This window comes from Ornithodoros turicata, chromosome 5 (genome assembly GCF_037126465.1).
Source record: "Ornithodoros turicata isolate Travis chromosome 5, ASM3712646v1, whole genome shotgun sequence".
Lineage (NCBI taxonomy): Eukaryota > Metazoa > Arthropoda > Arachnida > Ixodida > Argasidae > Ornithodoros > Ornithodoros turicata.
Genome location: NC_088205.1, coordinates 2,051,126 through 2,078,691, shown reverse-complemented (window position 1 = coordinate 2,078,691; position 27,566 = coordinate 2,051,126). Strand labels below are relative to the sequence as shown.

At 45.6% G+C, this 27,566-nt stretch overlaps 1 protein-coding gene across 1 annotated transcript in view; it reads right to left on the bottom strand.

The window, feature by feature from the left end:
* LOC135393791 (cell adhesion molecule Dscam1-like) overlaps nt 1-27,566 on the bottom strand; it is a 384,001-nt gene that overhangs the window by 100,104 nt on the left and 256,331 nt on the right. The window contains exons 6-8 of the mRNA XM_064624063.1: nt 1,896-2,057; nt 1,679-1,834; nt 779-1,087 (exon numbers count right to left, since the gene is read on the bottom strand). Of these exons, the coding sequence (XP_064480133.1) occupies nt 779-1,087; nt 1,679-1,834; nt 1,896-2,057 (627 nt within the window). The remainder of the gene's footprint in view (nt 1-778; nt 1,088-1,678; nt 1,835-1,895; nt 2,058-27,566) is intronic.

The following is a 27,566-nucleotide window of genomic DNA, read 5'->3' as shown; positions in this document are numbered from 1 at the left end:
GAGTAAGCGCAGAACAAACATCCCCACTGCTCTTTTTAACCTCTGCTTTTAATTGTTAAGATCTATACACCAACCAGTTCAAGTAATAAGGTTGCCTCAAATTTTCGGGGGTAAAGGGGTCACGGGTTCATCACGTGACTTGCCGTTGAGTTCCGGTTTCCTTCAGTAGCTCTTTAGTTGAGTATCCTACATCAAACGTATGGGTTTATTTTCATACCATTTCCGAATATTTTATTCCGCGAAACCTTCATACAAAGTCCCCGTTACAGAACCTCAGCATGTCCAAATTAGTCGCAGCCCTAGCCAACTGCACGTGTAGCATGTCGCTCACCTAAGCTGCAAATATACTAAAGGACGAAAATTAAAGAATAGCAAGAGAGCTGGTAGATCTGAAAGGATCTGTAGCGGCATGGGTGACTGCTGTAACGCCTTGCTAGTGTAACGCCCCATTATTGCCACCTCGAATAAACATGAGTTCTTCGTCCGTCTCTCGAGTGCATTCGTATATCTTGCCCAGATCCCCTACAAATCAAACTGGCAAAGTAATGTGCCCTAGGATACCTCGGGCGCATCATTTATTACGCCTTGTTCAGTAACGGTAGGAGTGAAAGGAGTTGTTCATGTGTTTAAGAGTGATTTCAAAGCGCACAGTGTATGTCCCTATGTAGACTTTTATTTGCCTTTGCACCTTACGTTTTGAAGCCGGAACAAAAGAACGCACGCGCTATTCCACGCTTCTTGAGCAATTCCCACAAAACTGACGGGGATGAGGTCTTACCTGTAACCAGCAAATGCACTTCGTTCTTTTCCTCTCCAGCAGAATTGGCCACGACGCAGACATATGTTGCAGAGTCCTGGACGGAAGCATGCCGTAACACGAGGGTCCCTCCTACGAGGAGTGTTCCTGGACCGGCAGCGGCTGGACCCAGAAGCAGAGGCTTTAGGCGGTCGGCGTAGCTACGGTACCAGCGGTACGCCGGTGTTGGGTGACCCTGCGCTTCGCACGGCAAGAATACGGGGGCGCCCTGGCTTCCGATCACTTGTCTGCTCCAATGGATCACCTTCGGTGGGAGACTGGAGTGTGGTTCTATGGACAGTTCATGAAATAGATTGTGTAGGCGTATATTTATCATCTCGACGATGTGTCCTTTGCATGTACTAGCAAGGTATAAGACGGTCCTATCAGGTTGCCACATCTTCCTTCTGTGGGTTGAGCATTGTCACCGCAATACGGGAAGATATCGAATACGCAAAAAAAAAAAAGCTATTGTATTCAGCTGAGCTATTTACTTCCTAACCATACCCTAGAAGATGCTCATGATTCTACAGCAACAACGTTTGCCGTTTTTCTCGCGGTATTAACTCATAATTTTATGTGTCAAACTTAATCTGCCAACTTAACTGAGATTCTTTCGACCAACGGCAGCTTCCTGGTCCAATTTGTTCTGGTTTGTCGTGTCGGCCGACTCCCACCAACTCTCGAGTTGCGTCGAGTTGGTTGAAATGATTGGTGCACGTGTAAACGAAGTAATCTTCGCGTGCAATATAGGGCGCTGCCAAGTGGGAACCGCGCGCAAATACCAACAGAAGAGATAGGCAAACAAGAAAGAAGCAATGTCGGTATATCAACGTAACAATGTGGTTCTCGGAAGAAATAAGAAAGTATGCACTGCCCTACCGGTAATGACAAGTTTTCCCGTCGTAGTACTCTTCGTCGTCGTGCCGCTCAGTGTGTCTTTGGTCTGACACTGGAAGGAGTGGCGGCTGTCCTCAGGGCCAGCACGTCGGACATGAAGCTCTCCGGTTGAAAAGGCCACGTACTTTGAGTTCTCATCTACGAAGAAACGAACATTCAATTTCAATGAAGGTACGTACTACAGCCATATGAAGTATACCTGGAATAGCTTGCACGGATATGATGAGCCCATCGCTTCGTACCCAGGAGGTAACGGCTACGTACTCCTTGGCGTAATTGGGTACGTGGCACCGCAGCACTCCGGTGTTTGTTCGGACAACGAAGTCATCGTAGACGCGCACCTCGTACGGTTGTTGAATCACTGCAAGGAAAGAAAATAGAAAGCTATGATTCTTCAATTCTGGAAAGTCACCAGATGCTCTTATCACCGTACAGTGTTTCAATTATTAATTGCTCCACACGATGAACGCTGATTAGCTGAGTTGCAAAACTATGTGCAGCATTACACAATCGCGTATCTACTACATACGGGGTGTCCTACGTAGCTTGGAACAGTCTCTAAAAAACAATTGATGCATGGTACGCGCAGGAATTCGGTTGCAAATTGTTATAAATCGTGTCGCAAAAGTCAGTGTCCGTTTTCCATTGCCTCTAAGTATTTTTGTTACTTTTTATTCAATAGATTCATTCAACATCCGACAGAACACAGATTCATTGTGGGATTCATAAAAGAACAATCTTAAAGCCTGGAGATGTATTACAAGTTGTAGAGCTCCTTCGGAAGCCCCAGACCCAGTTGTTTACGATCAAGTACATCTCACAAACATGACCCTTTCCTTGATTCCATTTACACGGAGTGAGCCGCCGAGCCAGTTTAGGAGCAGCCTTCTTTCATGAGGTACGGACAAATAAAGGAAATACGGACAACAACAGGAGGGAACTGTGCCTAAGTGGTTTGGGGTAGCCACGCGTTTGGAACTTGTGTTTATAAGTCCCAAATGTCGCCACACCAGCACTGGACCGCCAAAGAGCTTCGGCTACTTTTCTTCCCTTAATACTTCACTGGCTTTCCACTGGGCTTTCACGGGTGAGACTCTCACTCTGACCGGAGGACATCACGTACCACGTGACCTTCCGACACCACTCGCTCAAACGTCGCCTACCTGCGCACTGCTGACGATGACCCAATAAGACCGAAACAGCTGCCCAGTGCTGGTGTGACGACGTTTGGGACTGATAAACACATGTTCTACGTGCGGCCAAAGAGCTTCGGCTACTTTCCTTCCCATGTTCCTATATCTGTTCCTTTGGAGACAACGTGTGTGAAGAAGAGCTGGGAAGTCAACGTAAGAATGTCCTCCACGCACCAGCACTACGCTCGTTTTCGCACATCCCTGTTTTAAACATTTCTCGCACACATCAGCATGTGCAGAAATCTTGTGCAGGATAGGGCCCCAGGTGCCTTCCAATTCCACATCTTCCACATATCGTTCCGACCACCCATCCCCAACCAGCAAAGCTTCTCCTGCGTACACCAATCTAAATCACACGATACATGCTCCGGGCCTGTTCTCTAACGAACGGCAAATCACATCCCCGTTCCTACTCCAGACCTGCATCCTCTCATTGCGTAACGCATGCAGGCCTTGCACGCGATGTTCACATATAAAACGAGCACCAGTCAGAGAGCAAAGCGGGTTTGCGCAATTAGCAGGCGTTCCCTAATGGTACAAGCGCTTCCCTATTGCGAAGTGCATTCCTGTGTATAACCCAACGTCGAAAGGGGTTCTTCGGACGAGAGAAAAAAAAAGGCGGCGTTCGATCAACCTCTAAGGACACTTGGGTGAAGATTCTCCACGCGGTGAACACGACTGCTTAATGCGTCTGCCCTTTCGGCACACTTTGATTACAGGAGGGACCCGTTGCCATTGACTTGTCTTCGAAAAAAATAACAGAAGGCGCAAAGTGCGAGCAAAGAATACGGAGTGGATGATTAGCGGAACGAATTTGTGGCCACATTTGTGGGAGTACACCTGGGATGATGGTGGCTCTATGACTGACTTTCATTGGTGGGTAGGGAGAGATCGACTATGGATTTGGCGTCACGCTGAACAACATCCTCTCATATGTTTTCATAAAGGGGCAATGAAGTGGTCATTACGATTGCGATAAAGGCTGCTAAATCATTAACAGCAGTACTACCATGCAAAATGGTTTACTACTTTTTGCTTTGAACATTCTACCGTCTGCCGATTGGTGCTAGATTGGTAGTCCGCTGCACTACTTGCGGTCGGGATTTAACATGTCTGGTGTGATGCAGCAACAGCGTAGAGAGGAGCTTCAGCGAGCGTATCGATCTGCACTGCCATCGGGTCCCACTGCGTCACGGGGTGGCGCATACCTCACTCGTAATTCACTCATTCTCTTACAGAATCCGCAAAGGAGGGTGGGAGGACAATTCTCGAGGGTTTCTTCAAGTGTCATTATTTAATCTCGGGGGTGTCGAGCTCGATTGTGATAAGCTAAGGTAATTGTTCTTCTTAAAGTTCCTCGTGCTGGAAACACGCATGGCGTTTGTGGTATAACTTTGATGATGGTGGTGATGATGGATATAAGAAAAGATGGGGAAGTGGGTCACGGCTAAGTCGAACTAAGTATAACTTTGCCACAGCCAAAAGCCACTGCTTCTTTGATATGATAGAGGGGATCATGATTTTAATGCTTAACTAGCCAGCCTAGTCCCTAAGTTCATGCCATATATGCATATCTGCATATTTTTCAACATCATCACCGTCACTTGGGGTCGGGGTAAATAGCTATATGTCACAAAATTTTGGCAATGTGCGTTTATGCTTCTTCCGGTCTTATTTTAGGTTGGTTAGTTGAAAAACAAAAATATCGAGTGAGGTCTAATTGTGATTGCAATTTGCTTCTATTTGAGTTACTTTTAGCTGCCTTAACTCCAGATGCTGACGCCGATGTAGAAAAATATGCAAATGTGCATATATACATATGTGAGATATGCTTAGAGAGGCAAAACAGGGTATACGCCTCAATATAACTAAAATATCACATCAGCATCACCGCACAAGCAAAGTACGATCACAGCTAGTCTGGCAGAAAAATAAACATGGTGGTCCCAACTGAGGAACGACCCGAAATTTTTACGATACGAATAGGTCGGATATCCAGACGAGCCAAGCCTTCAAATCAAGCCGTATAGATGCATTTGCACCAATATACTGTTATACGGTTATAATATACTTTCTGTACGCGTCCACGAAACCGTTTTCCTGGGTATCAGCATGCTCGTAACTCCGAACCATCTGTCATTCAGGAAACGTGAGATAAGTGAGGAATGCGAAAAATGTATCTTTCCGCCAGCCTTTAATCATAACTTACACCCGGAACATTTGCGATTTCTGGTGGGTTCTATGCGTGCAAGTAACTGTTAAGACTAGCAGGCTTCGGAAGGCACACACAGTGAAAAGAAGAGTGTCATTTATTACAACGAATGTCAAGACGGCTTTGCACTCCTTTCACATTGTGTCAAATCGAACGACCTTTGTTTCAAAGAACGCGCTTTCATTGTTTAGAATGGGGCACTTGCTTTTTCAGAAAAATGACGCAGTACACAAGGGCGAAACCATCAGGATTTAGTTCGCCGTCGTATTGCGAAAGTTGTGATAGATTTTCTATTAAGATTGTTTTTTAAATTAGATTATACAATTTCTCAAACATCGATCTTATGCCGGACTCATACGAACGAGACGTTTTTTGCGTCCGTGAAAAACCGACACGTGCGTGTGAACGAGTGTCTGTTTACACTCCGTCTGCACCCGCCCATCAGCATGTGTTTTCCCCGGAAACAGGCCATACGCTGAGTTTCTCCGGTCGGACATACGGTCCGTAAAAAAGAAAAAAACAAGGCCGATCCATTGGTGGATCCGACAGAAATAGATTGGAATTAAAAATTGAACCCTTTCGGAACACCCCTTCACAACGCTACACAACCCTTCGCACGACCCTACACAACGCTAACGCAATACAGCGTCCTCAGCCTTACGGGCTTCCTCCGATTCAGCTTGGCGGCGCCGTCTCACAGTCAGCCTTCTTTCGCCGCCGCCCCTCCGCACAGCTTTCATAACCCATGGTGCGCCCACGCAGACACGCCTGAACCTGACGACCACCACAGCTGCACCTGCACCAGGCCCCCACAGCTCCCCATAGAGCCCATAGTTTGAGATAATTCAGGCAACAGCGGGAATGCAACCAATGAAAATGAATATGGTGCCTACCATTCAGCCAATCAGGGGTCTCTCAGTTTGGCTCGCCTTTCGGCCGGACCTGGCTACCATAGACTTTTACTGGTTTCCATGCCCGACACCGGTTATTCCGTCTTCCAAAACAACTAAGAAAAATTTTGGACAAAATACACATTTGTGCATCGTCCTGGCTCAAAAGTCTGACAGAAATATTCACCGTGCGTACAGAGCCCAAAGAGTTGCGTTCGTTGACAGACCCCAATCAAACCAAGCTCGAACTCTTAAAACACACACAGTCTGCTCCTAGAAGCGAGCAACGCTCACATGAGTACATGCGATTTTACGGTGAGCATCTTCTTTCGTTGCTTCTAGTGTATCAAAGGTTACAACGAAACGGGACATGCTTGTGTCCCACCGACACCGAATGCTGTCTCCGTTGTTCCTGTTGTCCGGCGTTGGGACAGGAGAGACGTCGTGCCAAAAAAATTGCCATGCCGAACTTCTTTCACGACGTCGGCGAGAGCTGCCGACCGACTACTGGCGACCAATAAGGTGGCAAAAGGCCACGCCTCCTGATTTTTCGTCTTCTTTAGACGACGGAATGCCACTGTGATGGGAACATGAAAATCGTGCGCTCTGACGGGCGGTGGAAATACGCCTCTAGTTCCGCCACCCGCTCGCGACGTCGCGTCGGGCGTCACCAAGTGAGAGCTAGCCCTCAGGCGTCAGCTGCATTCCAGTTTTGAACCGGAGAGACTGTTCGTAGGATGTTTGTGTCGGGAAACATCACAACACGCGCAGAGTCACTTTGAAACACGAACAAATCCGCGAACACTCTTCTCTTTGAACAATACGTTCATACGGTGCTATCAACCGACATTGTCGAGACACTGCGACTCTTCTCTTCTCATAATCGCCTGTCAGACCGGCTGAAGGCGAAAGAATGCTATTTCTAAACTTCGCCAGCCAATCGCGGTGCGCGCAATGTCCTTCGGTCATTGGGTATCAGCTATGATGTCTGGCGCAGTAATACCACGTGGTTATGACGTGAAAACATTTTTTTTAGAGCCGCGAAGACGGGAGCTGCCGGGGCCTGCCTGCACTGCCGGTTACCCGCGCCCCGCGTCGCCGTTGCCCTCTCCATCCTTTTCTCCTTCCCTCTCCACTCACCGCGCATGCGCACTGCGCGGTGGCTACAGACAAACCACGCCGCGATTCTTGCGTACCGAGGACTCGCAAAAAATGACGCAGCCACGTGCGAAGAAGTGACAGCGATAGCTGAATCTATCGGCCACGCGCAATAAGGGCTAGATGTGACTCACGGTTCTGTTCAGCACGCACACGCAGGGCCGGTGAGAGGGACGGAGCCCGGGGGCCCGACCTAAAGTACGACTGTTGCTAGCACAAGGAGACATGAGGAGGGGGCCCGGGCAGGACTCATCCGGAACCATCCGCGGGGCCCGTAATTTCTCTCACGTCAGGAGCCGCTCCGTCCGTGGGAGAAAGTTCCTTCTATCGCTGTAAAAACCGAATATGTGAACATCCTCGTAGGCTAGATGGGTCCATGTGCTGGCCGTTAAAATATAGCAGAGGGACGAGATAAACGTCACGTGGCACATTTCAAATTTCGCACATTTGGTTTTCCTGTTGAGGGGGAGGGGGGCTCGTTAGTGTTCCTTAATCGTGTACTCTAATCACTGATCATCTCAACACCTTGCTGGTTGAATCCGGGCAGTGCCGGGTCTTCGGCGACGATATTTATACGTATAATCGACTCTGCATGTGTACGCGCAACACGTATTCTGTCAATTACAATCGCACACTGGCAACAATGCTTTTCTATTGCCAGTTAGGTTGTCATTAAAGAGCTACAATTGAAAAGTGAAGCTCTGTTAATGCCTCCGTAAACAGTATAGCTTTCGCTCAAATTCGACACTAGATCGCAAACAACATTTTCCCCCTCTCAATCACTGCGAAACTATAACACGTAATGAGAGGAACTTTTAAAAGCCATCTAAAACTTGCGGGCACATTTATTGCTACAGTCGTAACCATTTAAGTCAAGGCAAGCCATTCACTCCTGAAAAAGACGAGCTGCAGAACGACCGCTTTCATCGGTTTGCTTTCGAAGCACTGCGACTTGATAGCAGTCATCCTGACCGTTATTGCACCGATGGCTTTACTGGAAGCTCTCGAAACTACAGATAAGCGCCCAAAACATTACGACTTCCTACCTATTATGTTTTGTTTGCACGCAAGCCGCAAATACGGTCTTTCCGCTTGTTTTACGTAACGCTTTGGTAAAGAGAGAGGGAGAGAGAGAAAGAGAGATAGAGAGAGAGAGAAAACACCATTTTCTGGACTTCATCGTGGACTACTGCAATGGCCGGGAGAGGAAGCAACCATCTGAATATTTATAGTTCATGTGACAGATATACGTTGAAACCTAGATGCAAATCCAATCAGGCTAATTAACTATCTAACAGGCAAAAAATGGGTCTATCTGTTCGAAATAACGATGACTCTTTTCCCGAAGCTCTTTCTTTGACAATTACCTAGAACGTATTTTGTGAGTCTTGAATCTGATTGATTGAATGGTTGGTTGGTTGGTTGGCTGGTTGGGGGTGGGGGGGGGGGTATCGTTTATCTAAAGAAATAAAAATGGATATGTTAGCCCCAAACCGGTCTGGACTGGCTACTCCAGGACGTCTTGAATGAGAACTGCGTCACTGCATTATTTGTGCACACTATATTTAGGGGACAGTTCAAAACACTGTGATACAACAGGGCTTACCAAAACGATCGCCAAACTCTCAGGCTGCAGGCACTGACCTATTTCAATCGCATACTCCTCGGATTCAAGAGGTGATAACAAGAATGGAGCTGATGGCATATCGAGAGACGAATATTGATTTTTCATTGGCTGGATTCTAAGCCGCACTGTACCTACCACGGGCTCAATCGTCCTCGGCACATCAACACGCAATCACTTATCGAGTCATACGAAATCTTGGCGACAGCAGTATATCTTGCTGGCTTTATGCATGCAACATGTCACGGAGAAAGAGAAAGGTGCCCAAGAGCTGAAAAGAAGCCTTGGTAGTTTCTTTATTAATGCCTAATAAAACATCCCTCTTATATCTTATCATTTCGTTCAGTTAGCCTGACAAGTTATCTTGGAAGAATTATCGAACGTATGGTTGTCCATAGGCTAGAATGGTAGCTCGAAGGACATCAGGTCTTCCCTAAAGAAATGATAGGATTACGTCGTCATCGCGGCTCAATAGGTGACCGGTACTTTCTCGACGTCCGTGTCTGCGGTAGCAGACGACGCACGCTATGGGTGCTGGATGTGGAATCTCTCGAAACATCTTTAGAAAGCGATAAAGCGCTACTGTCAGAACCTGACTAATAGACTGCGTTTTTCTGTGTGTGTACACATAAACTAATTTACCGACGGCAAGCACGCACGTAATGCAACATTGAGTATAACGGCTGCAACAAGCAAACTTCAGTCGTGTGTCACGTTTGTAAGCAGCGATTTTCAGCTCCAGCTGAAAATAAAAAAAATGTGTTAAAATCAAAATGTCAAAAATTCGTTTTTGATGTTGTGGGTTCCACATTCTTCCATACATTCACATGTAGGAGAAGTACGCAGCATTACCGTCGCTGTGCGAATACCTGGCATTGTAGTCCTGAAGGGAATAGTCAGCCCTTCACAACAGCGCAACAGCCACCCATACTGCTTCAGAAGCGACCGAGGAACCAGTTTTAAACAAGCAGTGATCACAAGGCACCTTGCCTACCGGAACCTGCGATACGCTTGACACGGAAGCGAGGACACTGACGTCATTTCCGCACGAAATTACCGGTGACCTATTGGTTCCTTTCTTGACCACGTCACACTTTGCAGCAGGCAAAGAGCCAGAGGTACAACCGTAATAGCAGTATTTCTGCACCTCAAGTGCGTCACGTCGTTAGCCATGCTCAGGTTCTGCACATGTTTCGCAAGCTGACGTTCCAAGCAGAAATCCCTTGTGGCTGGCTATGGAATTTCACATCCGCAAGAGCGTCTTCATCATCATCTTGTATGGGCATGCCTTATACAGCCGCGGAAACGCGGATGGCGATAGCCGAAGTGTGCGAAGAACCTGTATAGAAGTACCGCGGTGGAAGGAGACTGTTTATCATTATTTGCGCCTCATAACTCATCATCGAGGTCACCACCGATAGCAAAAGCAAAGTGGAAGCAAAGGGGAAGCAAAGTAATGTGTAGAAATGGATGGCGAAAACAAAGCAGAAGGTTCCTCCATTCAAAGTAAGGCCAACCGCACTTAGGGCTTACGACACCTTCGTGGTCGCTTTCCAATACCATCGCTTTCATTTTCCGTCCCTAAGATAAATGTCAAACGGGAGAAAGTGTCTGCATCAGATCTTAAACAGATGGCAGCAGAAGATGATGCACAGCAGATTGCTGAGCACATAGTGCTCATCACTGATGGTTCCACTACTTCGGAATAAACATAGGCTGCTTTTGTTATCCCCACGGACCCAGTGTTCCATGGATACTGTCTGTCGAATCGTATCTCATCAACGTCGGCAGAGCGTTATGCCATTTTGTCGTTTCTGCTGAATGTATCTCATGGAAGTCGGCGGGCCTGGGTTATTTATACACGGACTGAAAGGCTGTTCAGCAATGCATAGCAAACATGAGCATTCGTGGCTCGCTGGCCCCACTAGTGACGGATATGCGCGATGGGGAATTATTAGAAATGTAAACTTAATAATCTCGCTACCTAGTGCAAGGTTTGGCATTTAGAATTTAACCTATCTAAATCCAAGTCCATGACTGCATCAAGTTCTAACACAATGCATGCCACGTACTCAATTAACACTGTCCCACTTGAATCCATGCCGAACTATAAATACCTCGGAGTTTTCATCCAATCTAATTTGTTATGGCGAACTGATATTGAATATTGCCACGAATCATCATCGCGAAACTTCCAGGGCAGGCACGAAACGGTACGTCTCATCCCGGCGCATGCTGAAGAAGAAGCAAGAAGCTTCCAGACACATCGCCTGCTCTCTGGCAAACGCACGTGCTGTTCCTAGACTTTTCGGCGCGACGCTTAAATGCTTGTGCGCTCCAAGCTGGAGCATTCATTCTTTGGACTCAGTTGTGTTGAGAGAGCTATCACTCTTGTGTTTTGCTACCAAGTAGTCTAATAAACCGTTCGCTGTTTATTCGACGACTCGCCGACCCATTTCGCTTCGTGACAATATGTACTAACAACGCGTTCCGCACTCTAGGTTACATACACCGAAACTTTACATTTACCCCGGTTAATGTTAAAACTTTAGTTTACGAAGTCGGTAGTAATAACCAAGTTGGAATATGCAGCTTCCGTATGGGAGTCCGGCCACAACTCATTTTCAGACTTGATCGAATCTACACAAAGTAGAGCCGCTCGTGTGGACCAACGTCGTGCAGTGCGCTCGTGCCACAGGAGCTTATTGACTCTGCATGATCTCTGCCGCTCGAGTCATTCCGACGGTAGCCGACGGCAGTAATCTTCGTTGCGCGCGCTGAGTCATCGAGGTTACGGCGGAGTATCAGCCTTTTACAACCGCACTGCCAGTGTTACATCCATGAGACATAGCCTAAGCTTCCTGAACTTTCCCTCCGGCGAAAAGTAATTCGTCTCGGCTCCCGCATGGATCATGGGCAAAAAGTAGGAGTTCCTTCACGCTTAACAAGGTCGTTTCATGATCCATTTTTACCCCGAACATCGTCAGAGTGGAACCATCTTCCTGGATCCATCGCATCGACCATCGATATCAAAGAGTTCAAGAAGTGCCTATGTGACTACTTTCACGTTTAAGTCGCCCGTTTCTAACGACGCACCTGTTTTATATGCACTATACTTTCATGTATGTATTTTCATGTTGAAATCGTGTAGCTTTTTTGTTTTTTCTAACGCTGTTTGCTTCCTTTTTTATGTAATCTACTTACCACTCCCCTCACTAATGCCTCACGGCCTTGAGGGTATATCGATAAATCAATATAAAAATAAATATCATGCTTCAAGTGCAGCGTCTGAGCGACGAGGGGCCACTGCGTATCCTTGCAGCGGGTCCCGGTCTCTGTGATGCCGGCTGGTCGTGTCCATTATACTAACGAAGGTTGACAGGAGTACACGAGCAGGAGAAGTCTGGGTTTATCGACAACTACCATGTTTCAATCATTAATTTGACTTCACATTTAATAGATTTTAGCTCAAATGGACTGCACTGAAAGTCTGCTAAAGTTACCGTTTCTCGAAAATGTAATATTCTCCTGAACGCCCATGCACCAACACTAAAAGCATTATGCATGAGAGAAAGAGAGAGAGAAAAAAAAAAGAAGACGAAAGCGTGTTGCTTTCCTTGCATCACTGCACGTTACACGATGACAATGCTGCCTATTGTGATGTTGACCGTCACTCAGAAGACATTACATCGTTAGTTTACCGCTAATGATTATCAAGTACCCGCATCAGAGCAGCAACACTAGCGCACAGGCTTGTGGCCATCGCTTGAATAATTGAGCTTCTTCCACGCGCACGAAATCCATTTGCCTGAGAGCAGTCACATAGTCTGATGTAACGTGCGTAGAAAGAAGAACAGACATCAAGATTTCAGACGGAAGAGGAGAAAAAAGAGCAAGCGAAAAGAACAAAAGGTCATCAGAAGACGGTAATTGATAGGAATTTGTTTAAAACACGATGGACCACGCACTAAACTCAAGACGGTGAGGTGAAAGGCTATGCATGTTGCACCATGCTCTGCTTCCAACAATTCAAGCCACGTTGTGTTCAAGGTGACTTATTATTGGTAAGATCCACTTCTATACTCAACTCGACTAAATGAGCCACAAGAAAATCGGAGGACCGCCGCAAATACAGGGTTAGTCTCACAAACGTTACACATTTTGATCGCATCGTAAAAATAGAATACTGGGTTTATCCAACACCAAACTTTGCAGACTCGTAGCCATTTGTCTGAAGTTTTGTTGGAATTTTTTGTGGGCATTATGGTCCTGTAGAAGAAAAATTAAAAATCGAGCAAAATTTCACTCTATGCATTTTCTATGGCCTATCTCACTCAAAAGCCGACATTTTCTGTTGTGTGCGCTTCATTTTTATTTCACCACACACAGGTGGCAGCAGCATACGGAACAAGACTGGAACATGAGGATTGGTGCATAACGTCAGAATTGGCCCGTCAGATCGTTGTAGGCAGCGCTACCTGTGTGAAGTGATGTGAACGTGGAGCAGACACAAGAAAAAATGGCGGTGTTTGTGTGGGATAGGCCATTGAAAATGCATGGGGCGAGATTTTGCTTTATTTTTAATTTTCTTTCTACATGACTATAGCGCTTACAAAAAATTCGAATGAAACTTCAGAAAAATGGCTATCAGTCTGCAAAGTTTGGGATGGGCCAAACCTAGTCTTCTATTTTTATGGTGAGATTGAAATGTGTAACGTTTGCTAGAATAACCCTGTAGATGCAGAAGAGGTACTGGTATTTGTGAAACTTGCACGTAACAACAGTGAGGAGATGGCACATGTCAGAGAGGCACGGCTGTGCATAAATTGAGTTGATCATAGACAATTTGTACTTACCCAGCAGAACGATCTATTCCACGAGGGGAGCCATGTGAAACAGACGGTGAGATCGGAGATTTGCGAAACATATCATACATGCGATACGTTTGTACATCGCCACTGTACTGCATGCGTTTTCTCACAAGCGTAGAAGGCTACGTGTGATAAACGGTCAGCCTGTCCGCGACTGAACTGTGCGTATTACCTGGTAACCTACACGCGTGCAACAAGACGGCAAGGACTGAACGGTTGTCTAATTGTCATTTTAATTATACTTTATTGTCCATCTAACGGCGCATTTCGCAATCCTCCATTATTTTATGTGCATATTTTGAGCCCTATAATTCGGAATAGATTTACGAGTAAGGGGAGTTCGCACAGCGGACACCAGGTTGAGTCAACGTTCTGTATTTTTTCTTTTTTGCGCTGCCTGTCAGCAGAGCCAATCTTCACTTGGTAACGTAACAATGGCCACGCAATGCAACGCGCTAAATTGCGCGTTTAATGCGCCTTGTTGTCGTTCCCAAGTTCCGCAATATTCCAGTTCCAAACTAGAACATCTGTCTGATCAAAAGAGTAAGGAGAAACAGCCATACAATCGTACGTGCCCAAGATGAGCATAAAATAATGGTGCAAGTGAAGTGCTTGGCCGCTGAACCCGTATGAAGAATGTTCTATGCACAATACACGGGAGCTCTTTTACTTTTTTGATCACAATAGGCATCTCCGATATTGGCCAACATGGGGCCCGGAATATGAAACCGAATAATCGAGACGCACAGCGTATAGAGATATCAAAGGTACTGCCTACTTTGGTATGCGGATAGTTGCCTATCGTGTGATACAATATATTCAAGATCGCGGATACGTAGGCTATAGAGGAGAATGCACCCTAATAAGGAAGAGGTCGGCTTTCTTCAGTCTGTATGCATAGAGAATGTGCGAATTGCAAAGTTCATATACTGAAGACGTCGCCCCTTTTACGAGACAGTATATCTCGGCATGATAGGCCTGCCGTGCGCTGAATACCAGAGAGAAAATTCTCCGTTCAGAAATTCAGCGCGCGTTCAGGGATATGAGTACGTGGTGACCGTACTGAGAGGTTTTCATATTTCTTTCTTTTCATCCTCATACATGCACAAGTACATGCATGCTCTTACTCCCTACGAATGAAAGCATCTCCTCCAAACGTCAAAAAATATTATTTTCGTTAAAAAAAAGGTACGTCGCTTGAGACACGCGTCTATATAAACGTAACTACAGAGCGACCGTAGGCCGGTACTTGTAGATCTCAGGGTTTTGTGAGGTGAATTGGGATGTGTTTATTAGCGTCCACAACTTCTTAGTGATGTCGAAGATTTAGTAACTTTCCTGAGGGGACTGCATCATATCAAAGAGACCACGACGATGCTTTCCTTAAAAAAAAAAAAAGACATAGAAAAAAATACGACGTGATTGCTGTGGTACAGACGAAGTGTCAGCGAACAAGCCTCACAAGCCCGAATTTATTTGGTTTTCGCGATTTTCCCGGATGCGAGGACTCCAGGAAGACAAGTGTCACAGCGGAAACAGTGATGATCAGCCATGTTACACTGCTGACAATGGAGTGATCTTTTCATTATTTTTGCGTCGTCTATCTCTAACGACGGTTCACCAGAAACTGCATTACGTGCTATAATTGTCATTACTGGAATATTACGACGGAAGCGACTTATGTGGCGGAGGCGCGTTCGCAAATGATGTTGCTTCTAGTTTTTTCGAGCACGCCAAAAACTTGCGATTGAGGAAAACATGCGGTGCGCTTAGCGCTCGCACAGGTTAGCGTACGATTGGGCCAATATCACATTTTACAGCGATAGCTGTATGAGGGAACTTGTTTGTGAAAGACGGCGTAGGTCCTGACTTCTTGCTCGGCGCGCAATGGGTTAGCGCAGCAGCAAATCGGAGAGCACATGAAGGAACGTAAGGAGTCACGCTGCGTCGTTGACAAAAGTTACGTCCTTGACAAAAAACGGCTGCCGTGCGGGGTACAAGTAAAGCGTCGTCAGTGTATCACACGCTATGTGGCGGCCATGAAGACTGCGCACGGCACCTGCAGGTAGGGAGTGGAGGACTCGGCACGCCGCTGTAGAACGCAAATGGTATAGCACACCGAGGGGACAAGCTACCAGACACTCCTTACCTGCACACACGAAAACATGACCCAGCAGTGAGGGAACGCAAAGCGGCTGCGACGAGACGAAGACGAGAAAATCCGAAAGTTAGGGTACGTGAGGTCAAGAGACGTAAGCTGTACCACACCTGTGCACCTGAAATGAGTGGGCGTCCGTCGGAGTTTGCACTGGCCGACGCGGACTTCGCGGAGAAGTCTTTGAAGAAGGAGTTTGGACATGTTTGTGACGTTTGCGATAGGCTGTGGTTTCGCACCACCGACGTGGCGCCCGCACGCGCGCAACACCGCCAACAGTGGGCCAGGGAGCTCACGGCAGAATGTGTGGAAACCTTTACGCCATTTCCGTTCTATCTTTCCGTTATTTTTTCATAATATGTATATATATATATATATATATAGGGTGAGGTAAAAGGATTATCAAACGGCCACGAAGTTTTGTCCTGACGAAGACAGTGCCACTGTCGAAACGTCGACCCCTTGCCCATTTTACTTTTTAACGTCTCCCCATGTAATAAACTAGTGTTTTTAACTTCCCTAAAATCTGTTTCCGCGTCTTTTTTTGAACTTCTATATATATATATATATATATATATATATATATATATATATATATATATATATATATATATATATATATATATATATATATGTACGAAAAAAAAACTTGTCTACATGTGCGTGCGCAATACAACCGTGAGCCTCATCTCGCCCTTATTGCGCGTGCACGATACAGCCAGACCTCGGCGAAATCACGCATGATCGCGATAACCCACAATAACCGCCATCACGATCACCAAAGCAATGAGTGTGGCTGTGATTGCAATCGTCATTGAAGTGCCCTTGCGATGATCACGGCGCGTTGAAATAACATCAGGAAAACCTGTGGTGATCGCGATCGCGCTCACGGGAGTAATCTGTATTTCGTGATATCTGTATTGCAATAACGATGCCACGCCTCTGCAGGCACTCATGGGAATTACAATGTGATTGCGATCAGGCTGTTTGCCCTGAGTGCGATTATTGCGTGATCGTGCTCATCACCGCGATCATGTTATTCTGCAAAAGGGCAAAGTATAGGGAAGCGCGCACTTTCTGGGCGCGTTCGCAACCCCGTGTGTTCACTCCCATTCTGATTAGTTTTATACTATGGTTGATGCTCTGCTTCACTGCTGTCTACCCTCAACGTGCCCCTGCCCATCAAGTTCAAATATAAGAGGCGATATTTGCATAGCATCATAATCATCATAAAACATTATAAATGTTTTCTCGCCGTCACTAGAGCTGCCGATAGATTTGATGTGGTACCGCAGCCAATCGGGAACACCGAACTCACCCATGGTGTGGAGCTCGTCAACGCGATCAGACATGATTATTCGCTGCAGCAGTGGCGCAACACCTGTTGCCTGCACAACCAGTGCCCAAAGGACACACACCCTGGCTCGAACAGCTTGTTATTGCCATTGCGATCTTTGATTTGCCTATTTTTGGCCCGAAAGCACAATCACAAGAAGCCGACAACGGACAGCCCTCTCACCATCACCACCGCCATCACCACCACCACCACAGGAGGAAATTCACACCCTCGATGCCTTTGCTGGGTGCCATGTGCCAACAGCGCAACTACATGGTGATCGCGTGAGTGCGATAATGCCTAGATATCACATGAACGGCCATTGTCTGATATAGTGATCGCACTCATGCAATCACCCTCATGATGATCGCTGCATGCGCGATCAACTCATTCGTTCGACGTTCCGATTGCGATAAACAGTGGCGCGAGGATGAGTGCGATCCAGTATCGCGCTCATGGTGCACAGCGATCACGCGCCATATCAGCCTGAGCGTGAGCGTGGGTCGACTTCAGCCTCACGCTCTCTGGATACAGCTATCGCTGTTACTTCTTCCCAAGCCTAAATTTTTTTTTTTTTTGTTAAGCTAATTTACCAGATCATGTACGTTATAAAGGAACCAGATGAGTTCCCGAGTGACAAGACAGAAACGACTGAAAAAAAAAAAAGAAAACGTAAGGAAGAATACGCTGATTAGTGTAGCTGATGTTCCTAGTACCTGTTCCTTTTCGGAAAAGTTGTCCTGGGCTGCCACATTCTTTTCGGGTACCTATATACTGGTGCGAACTCGTGGCGCCTGACCTTTCAAATCGTGAAGAGCAAGAAGTGATCCCGTCGTATTACACATTAAACATTCGTTGGGTAATTTCCACCTCCGCTAGTTTCCCATGTTTGAAAAGTGCAGCTTTTATACCGAGCACGACTGCGGTGCCGTCGCTTGCCTGGCGGCGAAGACTAGGCAAGATTCAATACTCCTAATGCAATAAGCCGTATTACCATCTTATTCTACCGTGTGAAATATGACGACGCTACAAAGTTGTGTACTTCATTCCGCCCCTCCCTCTAACGCATCTAGAAAAAGAGAAAAAGAAAAAGAAAATGAAGGAAGCAAAAAAGAAAGGATAAAAAGACAGCACTTTCGTGCAGTCAGACGTTATTGCGCCACAAACCCAGAGGGAACACGGAACGTCGGCTGACACAGAGCAGAACCTTGCTTCCTTTTCATCACGCATTCGTTTGTTCTCCTCAGACCACATAGCAATATCCCTCTTGGCCGGCTTCTCTGTACGGTTTGTATATACTCGAGCTGAAATAGACAACATGAGAAGCTCGAAACACAACGCATCGTATACTCAGGGGACAGGGCGTAGTTTTTTGACACCTTACATCGAGTAAAAAAGCTTTTCTCTCTCTCTCTCTCTCTCTCTCGAGGGAAATATTTTCATCTTGTCTTATGGGCACCCCATATGAAGAAATAGACAAGTGCAGGTATTAGGGAAGAACCTGAAATACATAGAGCCAAGAATGTACGCCTCGCTCAATCAGAAAAAACAGAAAACAAAAAGAAAGAAAAAGTGAAATACCGTTATTATGCAAATATTCGGCAGAGGCCGGTTATATCGGGTACATTTAGCGAGAGTCCAAAATGAGCGCCAATTTCGCATGCGGAACACACTCCACTCGGTGCGTGCTATCAACGTATGCGCAAAAATAAAAAAAAAGAAAGACACGAAGAAATATGTGCGCTTAGTCAAATGACAGTTTCAATTTCCGATGTCGCTCCGTCAGATTTTTTTCTCCTACTCCATTTTAGATTGGTGCCTACTGGCCTTTTTGTATCGAATACCTTGGACATTATTTTTGACATTAAACTAATTAAAGGAATGTAGTACGGTACGTTCCTACGTACATTTCTTCTGGCGGTGTGTCTTTCTCCTACTGTATTCTATCTGCAATTCCGGGAAGATAATAGAGAGGGGGCTGATGTACAAGTTACGGCTTTTAGGTGAAATATGTTGCTGTGTTACGCCAAGATGACAAAAGTGCGCAGTTATAGGGCATGGGAGTTAGCTTCATGATCTAGTAGACGGTATTATTGCAGGTAAGGCAGAGGAACTAACGAGAGAAGCAACAAGGTAAAATTGGAAAGAATCTCAAACTGTCTGCAAGATAAGATTGGGGCGGGGGGGGGATCTATTTATTTTGGAGGAAAATGATATAAGATGGGTTAGTGACTGTACCATGTAATTGTAGTAACGCCGTCGTACTTTCGTCCACATTTGCTTCGTCACTCAAAAACTACCGCCCACAGAACGTTCGAATACACCTGGTGCCTAACGAAGGTCCCTCGGTTTAATAATTCCTTCACAGGTGACGCCATCGCAGAACTTTCTTTTTGGTAAAGATTCTTGGGACATCGGTCATGAACTGAGTAGTGAGTGGTTCATTTGCACACGCTCACTATATAAATAAACATCCAAACTTTTAAATTTTACTTCGCACGCTTCCGGACCTTCAGCTGAAAATATTTAAAGCAAAAACCGCGTCGACACTTAGTGAATTTTTCGGGTAATTAATCGGTTTCGGTTTAGATATGTTTTTGTGCGGAGCAGTGCAGCAATGCGCTCTTTGGATTAGGTGTCCAGCTATCAATTTCATGTTCATCCGCCAGGTTCACGCATGGGGGCGACGGAAGATGAAGAAGACGGGGGGGGGGGGGGATGCTGCAGACATGAATTATCTAGACTGAAAAAAGAGAAGAAAGAAAACAACGCAAAAGCGAGTGAGACAAGCGCAGAGTAGAACACTAGAATGGCCGAAGAAAACTCAGCTCGAACATCTGCATTATACGCAACACCGGAGGCCTGCAACGCAGCCGGGAAAATATACACATTGTCAGGAGCGATTCTCAAACAAGTCACGCGCTACACCTAATGCTGTTAATTGGTAGTTGTACAATCAACCCAACAGACAATTCTGAACATATTTTCCCCTTATTTCTTTTTCTTTTTTCTTCTTTTTTTTTATCGGCACAGGACGCACGGCGTAACGTTATTTGAACGCTCGAGGGCACTGCAAGAGAAGTTCAAGGATCTGGGTGCACGGATCTCCACCATCAGGAACTTTGACGTCCCCCCAACGATCCCCAACTTTGACGCCCTCAGAAACAAACGCGAACTCTCAGAACCATTAGCCGAGACATCCCTCTCATTTGAACCAGGAAAATGTCGGTATCGCATTCTCATGCAAAAGCAGCTCGAGCGCGCACAACTGCGTGGTACTCCTTTTTACATCATCGTACCCTGGAACCCGTAGCCATTAGGAACGAAGGACTACTCATTTAATGAGCCTTTGACGATGGCGACGTAGTCTTTACGAGGGCGCTGTTCCTTTTTTTTTCTTTCTGATTTTTCACTTTCAATGAAGGAATGAGCGAACGCCGAGTTAACGATTAAGCGCAGTGAAGCGTACCGCGCCCGCCTTTGAGGAAGTTAAAGAAGTCGCATTCCCTCTTCACTTGTGGCATACTGCCACTGCTCGGTTGATGGTCACAACTGCTGAGAGGATGTAATCAGCGGATGTCGAGAATGAAAAGTATATTGGGAAACAGCTGGAAAAAAGGACGAAAAGTGGGAATGAAGGAACCTGGAGGAGGTGGAGGATAGTGGGCACGAAGATTGGCTATTTAAGCTCGCTTAGAACATACAAAAATGTGACCTATAGTGGAGCTGGTACGTATTTTATCAGCCTACTACTCATAGCGTACTTCTTTTCATCATTACACGAACAAGTAAAAAAGGAAACAGTAAGTGGCACACGTTAACAAGAAATTGCCAGTGTGGATTGTGACATTTGTGGCACTACCTACTCCTTATTCTTTCAAACACTGAACTCAGCCCAATGTCCGATCGTGCTGATTCGTCCCGTGTTGTCTTTACTAAAAACACAGTTAATTAATTCGTCTGATTTTGCAAAGGCGAATACGACTCCGCTTTATCGTTTTAGGAAGGTATACTTGGCCAGGCACCTAAATAGTAGACAGAAACGTAAAGGACACATCGTTGGTGGCAAGTCAGTTTTGGCATAAAAATGACGTCCACCCACTCTCTATCTCTCTTCTTTTTTTGTCCTTATCATCATTCATTTTATTTTTCAACCGAAATACCGCGCTCATGAACAGCGAGGATTGCGTTAAAGCGGACAAAAATCTGACTGAAAATGTGGTTACACACTTTAGATCTACAGGTTACACACTTTAGTGAGTTTCCTAAAGCAATTCATCGAAATTACAGAACATTACTAGGAACATCACGCCGTTTCCGAAGAAACTGATCAAGTTAGGGTTGTACACCTTCATGGAAGTGGGTTGATTTTCGTTGCATGAGCTGGCTTATCGCAAAAAAGAATACTAGTCATTTTCTTGAACCTACTTGCTGGTTCATTTCCTTAAAGCCATGGCGGAACCATACTCAAATTGCATCCATAACGCTGTTGCGTTGGTATGCAGAACAAACTTAACTGTGTCGTTAAAGAGCGACATCTCATCGCACATCTCAATAATGGAAAACAAGGGAACGAAGGAAAAATGCCGAGTTTTACTGCGTGACGGGTTCAAAGTGCCGGTTGATGGATCCCGCTGGTACAGCTCCAGTCAACCATAATAATAACACCGGGAACAATTCCGTCTCATTTTCCCAGCGCTATAACAGAATTCTTTGGGGCACTGGGGAAATGTTACCTGAACAAAATCCTTGCGTTAAACTAACAGAATAATTTTGTTCCATTAAGATTTCCTCATGGCCTCAAAGTTTGCTGTCGTCGCGCTCGGGAACGAGACCGCATTTTTTGCAGTGTTATTATTAAGTTTGACCGGAGCTGTACATGCCTCCGCACTCTTTGCATTCACAATGCCTTGTTTTTCCATCACGCATCGATTTACTCTTCCGGCAAATTCGAAACAAAACGAAAGCTAGAAGAAGGCCTTCCGTTGCCTTCGCGCTCTTTTCTTTTTCTTTTTTTTTTTCTTGTTGTTGTTGTTGTTGTTCTTGTTGTTTAGCCTCCTTTCGTCATCTTACAATTTGCGCTACGATCCCAGGAACCAACAATATTTACTCAAGCAACTCTCGGAATGGTATCAACAGCTCTCGTTTCTTGCAATACTGCGCTCCAAGACGGAAGCTGCCGTGTTCTCCGCAGAACAATGTGTACTTTAGAAGCTCGTTAATACCTCGCACGGAACGATATTGAATGGCTGCTCCTATACGACACCCAAGAAGCTCATAAAAGAAGAGCTTATTGGAATCGCCCTCGACGAATAACAGTGATTATGTAAAAAACATACGAAAATCTAAAAAAAAAAAAAAAAGCAGACTCAAGCTATAAGCACAATTTTATGCCGTTAACCCCGTTGCCTTGTAAAAATGTCTCCCTCGAGATCGCGGCTTAATATTAATGCAATCTCCATTCCTCGAGAATAATAGCCTGAGGCCCCGAAAAGCGTTTCAAGTTTCAACGTTTTACAACACGAAAGGAATATATATATATATATATATATATATATATACATACGCGTCTATAGATACAAGCTCACATACAGATTTTATTAAAGTTTCGAACATTATGTCAAAGCTATGTAGCGCTCAATATAACGTAAGAAACTGTTTGCGCACGATAGGTCACTATGAGACGCAGAAGACGAAGCAGAAAAGAGAAATACCAGTTTTTATCGTTATTACTATTTTCCTCTCGCAGAGAGAATAGTTTCGAACGTCTGGGGACCATTTTCCCAGCGCCCAGAGTTGACTTTGAAAAATGGGAGATCGTTCGGTGGATCCGAGTAAATTTCCCACCGTTTTTCGCGCTTTAACCCTGAACCCCTTTATACTCCCTTAGGTCCTTTTTTCCTATATTCCTTCCGCATTCTTTTTTCTTTTCGTTTCATTTCACGTTTTCCTCTTGCATGCTTGCGTGAAAGATGTTTCTTGTATTGGCTGCTGTAGAGACAAACGACCGTGTTCTTTTTTTCTTTTTCAACGCGGGATAGACTGAACGTTCCTTTTTATTTTTTTACCAAAAAGACACAAACTTCTTTTTTTTTTTTTCGTGAACAAAGATGTCTTTTGTCGCTCCCCGACCCCTGCTTTCCATTTTGTGTTCGCGGTAAAGAAAATTGCGCATGGACGACGAAATTTGAACAGGATACGAAGAAGAAGAAGAAAATTATCCGCATGTTCGCGCAGGACAGACGGGTGCCTGCGGTAGAGTGAAAATGTACACGCAGACAGTGGAGAGAAGTAGCGAGTTTCTGGCGAAAACGAGATTTTTGCATTTCGTCTCATTTGCTCATTTGCATAGTAAGCACTGTGAGAAGCGAGAAACGACGGTAATGGTGGCAAAGGGGGTAGCGGGAGGGACAGTGGAGTGAGCGGGTGGGAAAAGACTGCACACTGGGAAAACTCCAACGTAACACAGGTGCGTACATTGGTTGCGACAAGGAGGAAGAAGACACGCCGTTCCCTTTACCACGTATTTTGCCGGTGCGAGCGTTACGACGATAACACGAGTACATCTACGTTCTCCGCCGCAAACACCGAGGGTGTCACCCTCTGGACTTATTTGGAAATAAGGAGTCTGGAAGGACGACAACAATACACGATAAATTCAACGAGTGCCGGTGGCTGGAATTGAACCCGCACATCTCTGATTGCCGGTGAGGTGTTTTTTTTTCTTTCTTATTTTAATTCTGTGGTAGCGCCGCGACGCAACTGAGGCATTGAGCGACGTGCAGAAGTGGACGGGTCAGGGGGGTGGCGGGAGCGGTCAGGTGCGCTAGCATTACAGTACACCGACAATGGCGCAACCAACATGCCAAGCCTGAGCAAATGCATTGCGTAAAACGCAGTATGAGTTTTGGGCATGCGCAATGACAATCCCTTATATTTTTCGGGCCGTAATTTAGTTGGGTACACTCTATTCCAGAACTGCTTATTAGAGACGTTTAGAGTACGGTACCCACGTGCTTTTGGGCCTCAAAAATATAAGCTGTCGTCGTTACGCATTGTGCTAAACATTCTCTGGGTTCTCAGCTTGCGCGTTGAACTCTCCACCAGTAAGTTTTAGTGCATCGTACAGCTTGGGACAAAAGTTTACGGAACACGGCACTGGCGTGTTTCTTCATCGGAGCGGCCTCCTGCTAGCCATCAGGAAGAGATCGAATAAGAAACGGGTGATCAGCTATTCTGTTCATCTCCAAGTATATATGTCTGTCCGCTTGCCGTTTACTGCTAGGCTGTCGCTCCAATGGAGAAATGCAACGCACCGGTGTTCCGTGAACTTTTGTCCCAAGCTGTACGCTATCGCCGTTGCGTACGTAAGGGACAGCGTAGTGGTTCTGCGCACTGTGCGAAGCTCTCTTCGTTTTGCGCGTGCGCAGACCCACCAACGCTATCCCTTACGTACGCTAAAACTCTCTATCAGAGTTTTAGTAGACCTTCTTCCATGTCCGCTACGGAACCCGCTACGGCGTTGGTCTCATGGCGCATGCGCGGCGCTGGCGGAGCTTCGCTAGCGTATCGCCGGTACTGATCTCCGGAGGAATAGAGTACCGTGTTATTGGAGACGTCACGCGGGTTGCGGGGCTCCGCCAGGAGAGAAAGAAGAATACGAGGTCAACTACGCGAGAAGCAAGATGGCGGTTACTAAAACTCACTACTACCTCCATACTTTCCGGTGCTCGAACATAACGGAAAGTTTAAAAAGCGTATGCCAGAGGAGATACAGCAAATCAAAGCACGGGTCGGTATTGAAGTACGATACTTAAATTATTGCATTCTACTTCGAAAGCAATCATTCATCCTCATCAGCTTATGACAGCTTTAATCCTGTCTCACTTTTCCCGGCACCTGTCGTGACGCCGAGGCCTACCCACAAAATGCCGGTTACCGTCATCCCCCTCTTCACCTCCACGAATAAAGTTCAGTTGTTCATTCGGGCGGTGTTGAATATGTGGTACAAATGGAAACGGTTGTTGTCAACGACGCCACTATTTAACTAGTGCTTATGATACATAACGTAATGTTCGTAATTAATTGCATTTATCTCCAATATATGGAGTTCGCATCGTTAAAGGTAGACTTCGCCAGGATTCGAAAAAAAAAATGTAAGCATCATACCGAATATAACATTACCGAATACAACACTGGCATTCATTTTGGCGCGAGTAATTAATTCGTAAATGATGACAATAGCAAACCGAAACCGAAATGCGAGGAGCAGAAAACAGAGCTCCATAGTACGGCGATTGGTCCGGAGGAGGATACCATGACGTCACCCAGCATTGTCGTCTGCTTCGGAACCTGCATTCTCTCTTGCCAGCTGATGATGTCAGCAGTGTGTTGCTTTCAGTGCCCTCTTGCTTCACAAAGGCGAAGCGCTCGCTTCGTAATAAATTCCGTTGAATAAAATCTGCGCAGTTTTGGAACGAAATATTTCGCACACATGTTCCTGACATCCCAAAGGTTACGGATATACCACAACCATTGTGACGATTTTGTTGCGGAGTCCCACTTTAAGTTGTGTATGTCGGTCAATTCCTACACTTTCACATCTACCATCAACATTGCTCATACGTTTCAAGCTTCACGAAGCTACGTAGAACACCACAACCAACTCACTACACCATATTTCTTCGAAAAGTCCACGATGCTTTGAATTGACGACTCTTTGTACCGTCATAGCTCATGGTAGCGCTCTGGCTGCCAATTGAAGATTCTGGAGGATATATTCCTACATAACAAATCGCCTGGAACGCGACTCGATCTCAAATTATATTTTACCTTAATCCAAGACGAGCACCAAATTTACGGAACCCACTTTCGGATGCACGTAAAAGAAAGCAGAAATCCCCATCGCCTGTGTTTGCAGTCGGTTGCTGCTGCCGTTTTTATGGGTATGGATTTTCAACCCATATTTTATGTCTTCCTCTACGGGCGCTTCACGACTGAACTATCTACCACCATATTTTTATATACAGATTCTGAGTGGGATTTAGGTTTATTGGTATTGCGATTATCGTTTTTTGTTTCGTTTTCGTTCTCGTGCCTCGAATAACAGAGAACGCATATGCCGAATACAAAAGGGGAAATAAGACTTGGCTCTCAAAATATTTCTCTCGGAAAAGTGAGGCCTATGATATCACATTTATTCGGAGGTAAGTGCATATTCGCTTTATTTAGGGCGCAAGAAAGAATGGATGCGCATAAACTGATCGACTGAAATGCATGGAATTTTTTTGCACACTAAATTCGATAGTTGTATGGCGATAAAACAGTGACAGAACAAGGAAGGGGATGTTCGCCTCGTATAAATGTTATATAAGGGTAAAAAGGAGTAAGCAAGAGTATAAAAGTAAGGGTAAATGTTATACATATACCTCAGGCTACATTATTTACGTCATTCGCAATGGGATTTGAAGTTGTGTTCAGACTTGTGACATACTAAGATTGACTATTCATTGGAACATTCACACGTTTTACCGTCATAAAATAGTCGATATTAGCTTGCCGTTGTTGGTCACGCGTGAGTGGGCATCGTCACAACTACAGCCAGAAAGGGATGAAGGGTGAGGGGGCGAAGGGTAGGCGTTGAGGGAAATACAGGATGACTGAGTCCGAGGTGTACTGTAGATCGGGGTACGTTAGAAGGATCTTTGCGGAAGGCCCCTTGCCTGGAGGAAATGCACGAGGCTGAGAGATTTTGTAGATCATTCAGCATATGCACTTATTGCTTGGCGGGCATTTATATGTTTGTCAAATTCGGATATTTTTGCCATTTCAAAACGTGTGGCCACCAAAACGGCGCGCACCAGGAGTGCAGGAACAGAGACGACCTTCGCCTCCAGAAGCTTATCGGGAGTTTACCTGGAAGGCTTATCTCGACCAGCAGATCAGCGCCACATGAACGGTTAACTAATAATTTTTAGGTAATTAGTGATCCAATAATCAAATACTACATTAGAACAACAACAACTACATGAATGATTATGGGATGAGGTGATTCACCGCAACATTTGAAAGAATGTGCACATGGCTAGATAACCCAATAACGCACCTGCAAAAACCAGTGCGCATGATACTCTCATAGACTTTTCTTTTCTTTCTTTTTCTTTTTTTTCAAGGCTGTATCTAAGCTTCCATTAGAAGTTGGAGACAAAGCCGGAGAAGACAACCTTCTCGACACGAGAACGACGGCCTCCATTGACGTAAACAACACTGGTCCATATCGAACAGCTGCGCGAAGCAGCACATTATGAATCTCTCTCTCCCATTCGAGTTTCGCTGAAACTTTCGACTGTTGCGGGTGACATATCATATTTGTAAGCGACGTTCAATACGCTCAGACTGAAGATTTGTTCACTCAAAGCGTGCGTCATTAAG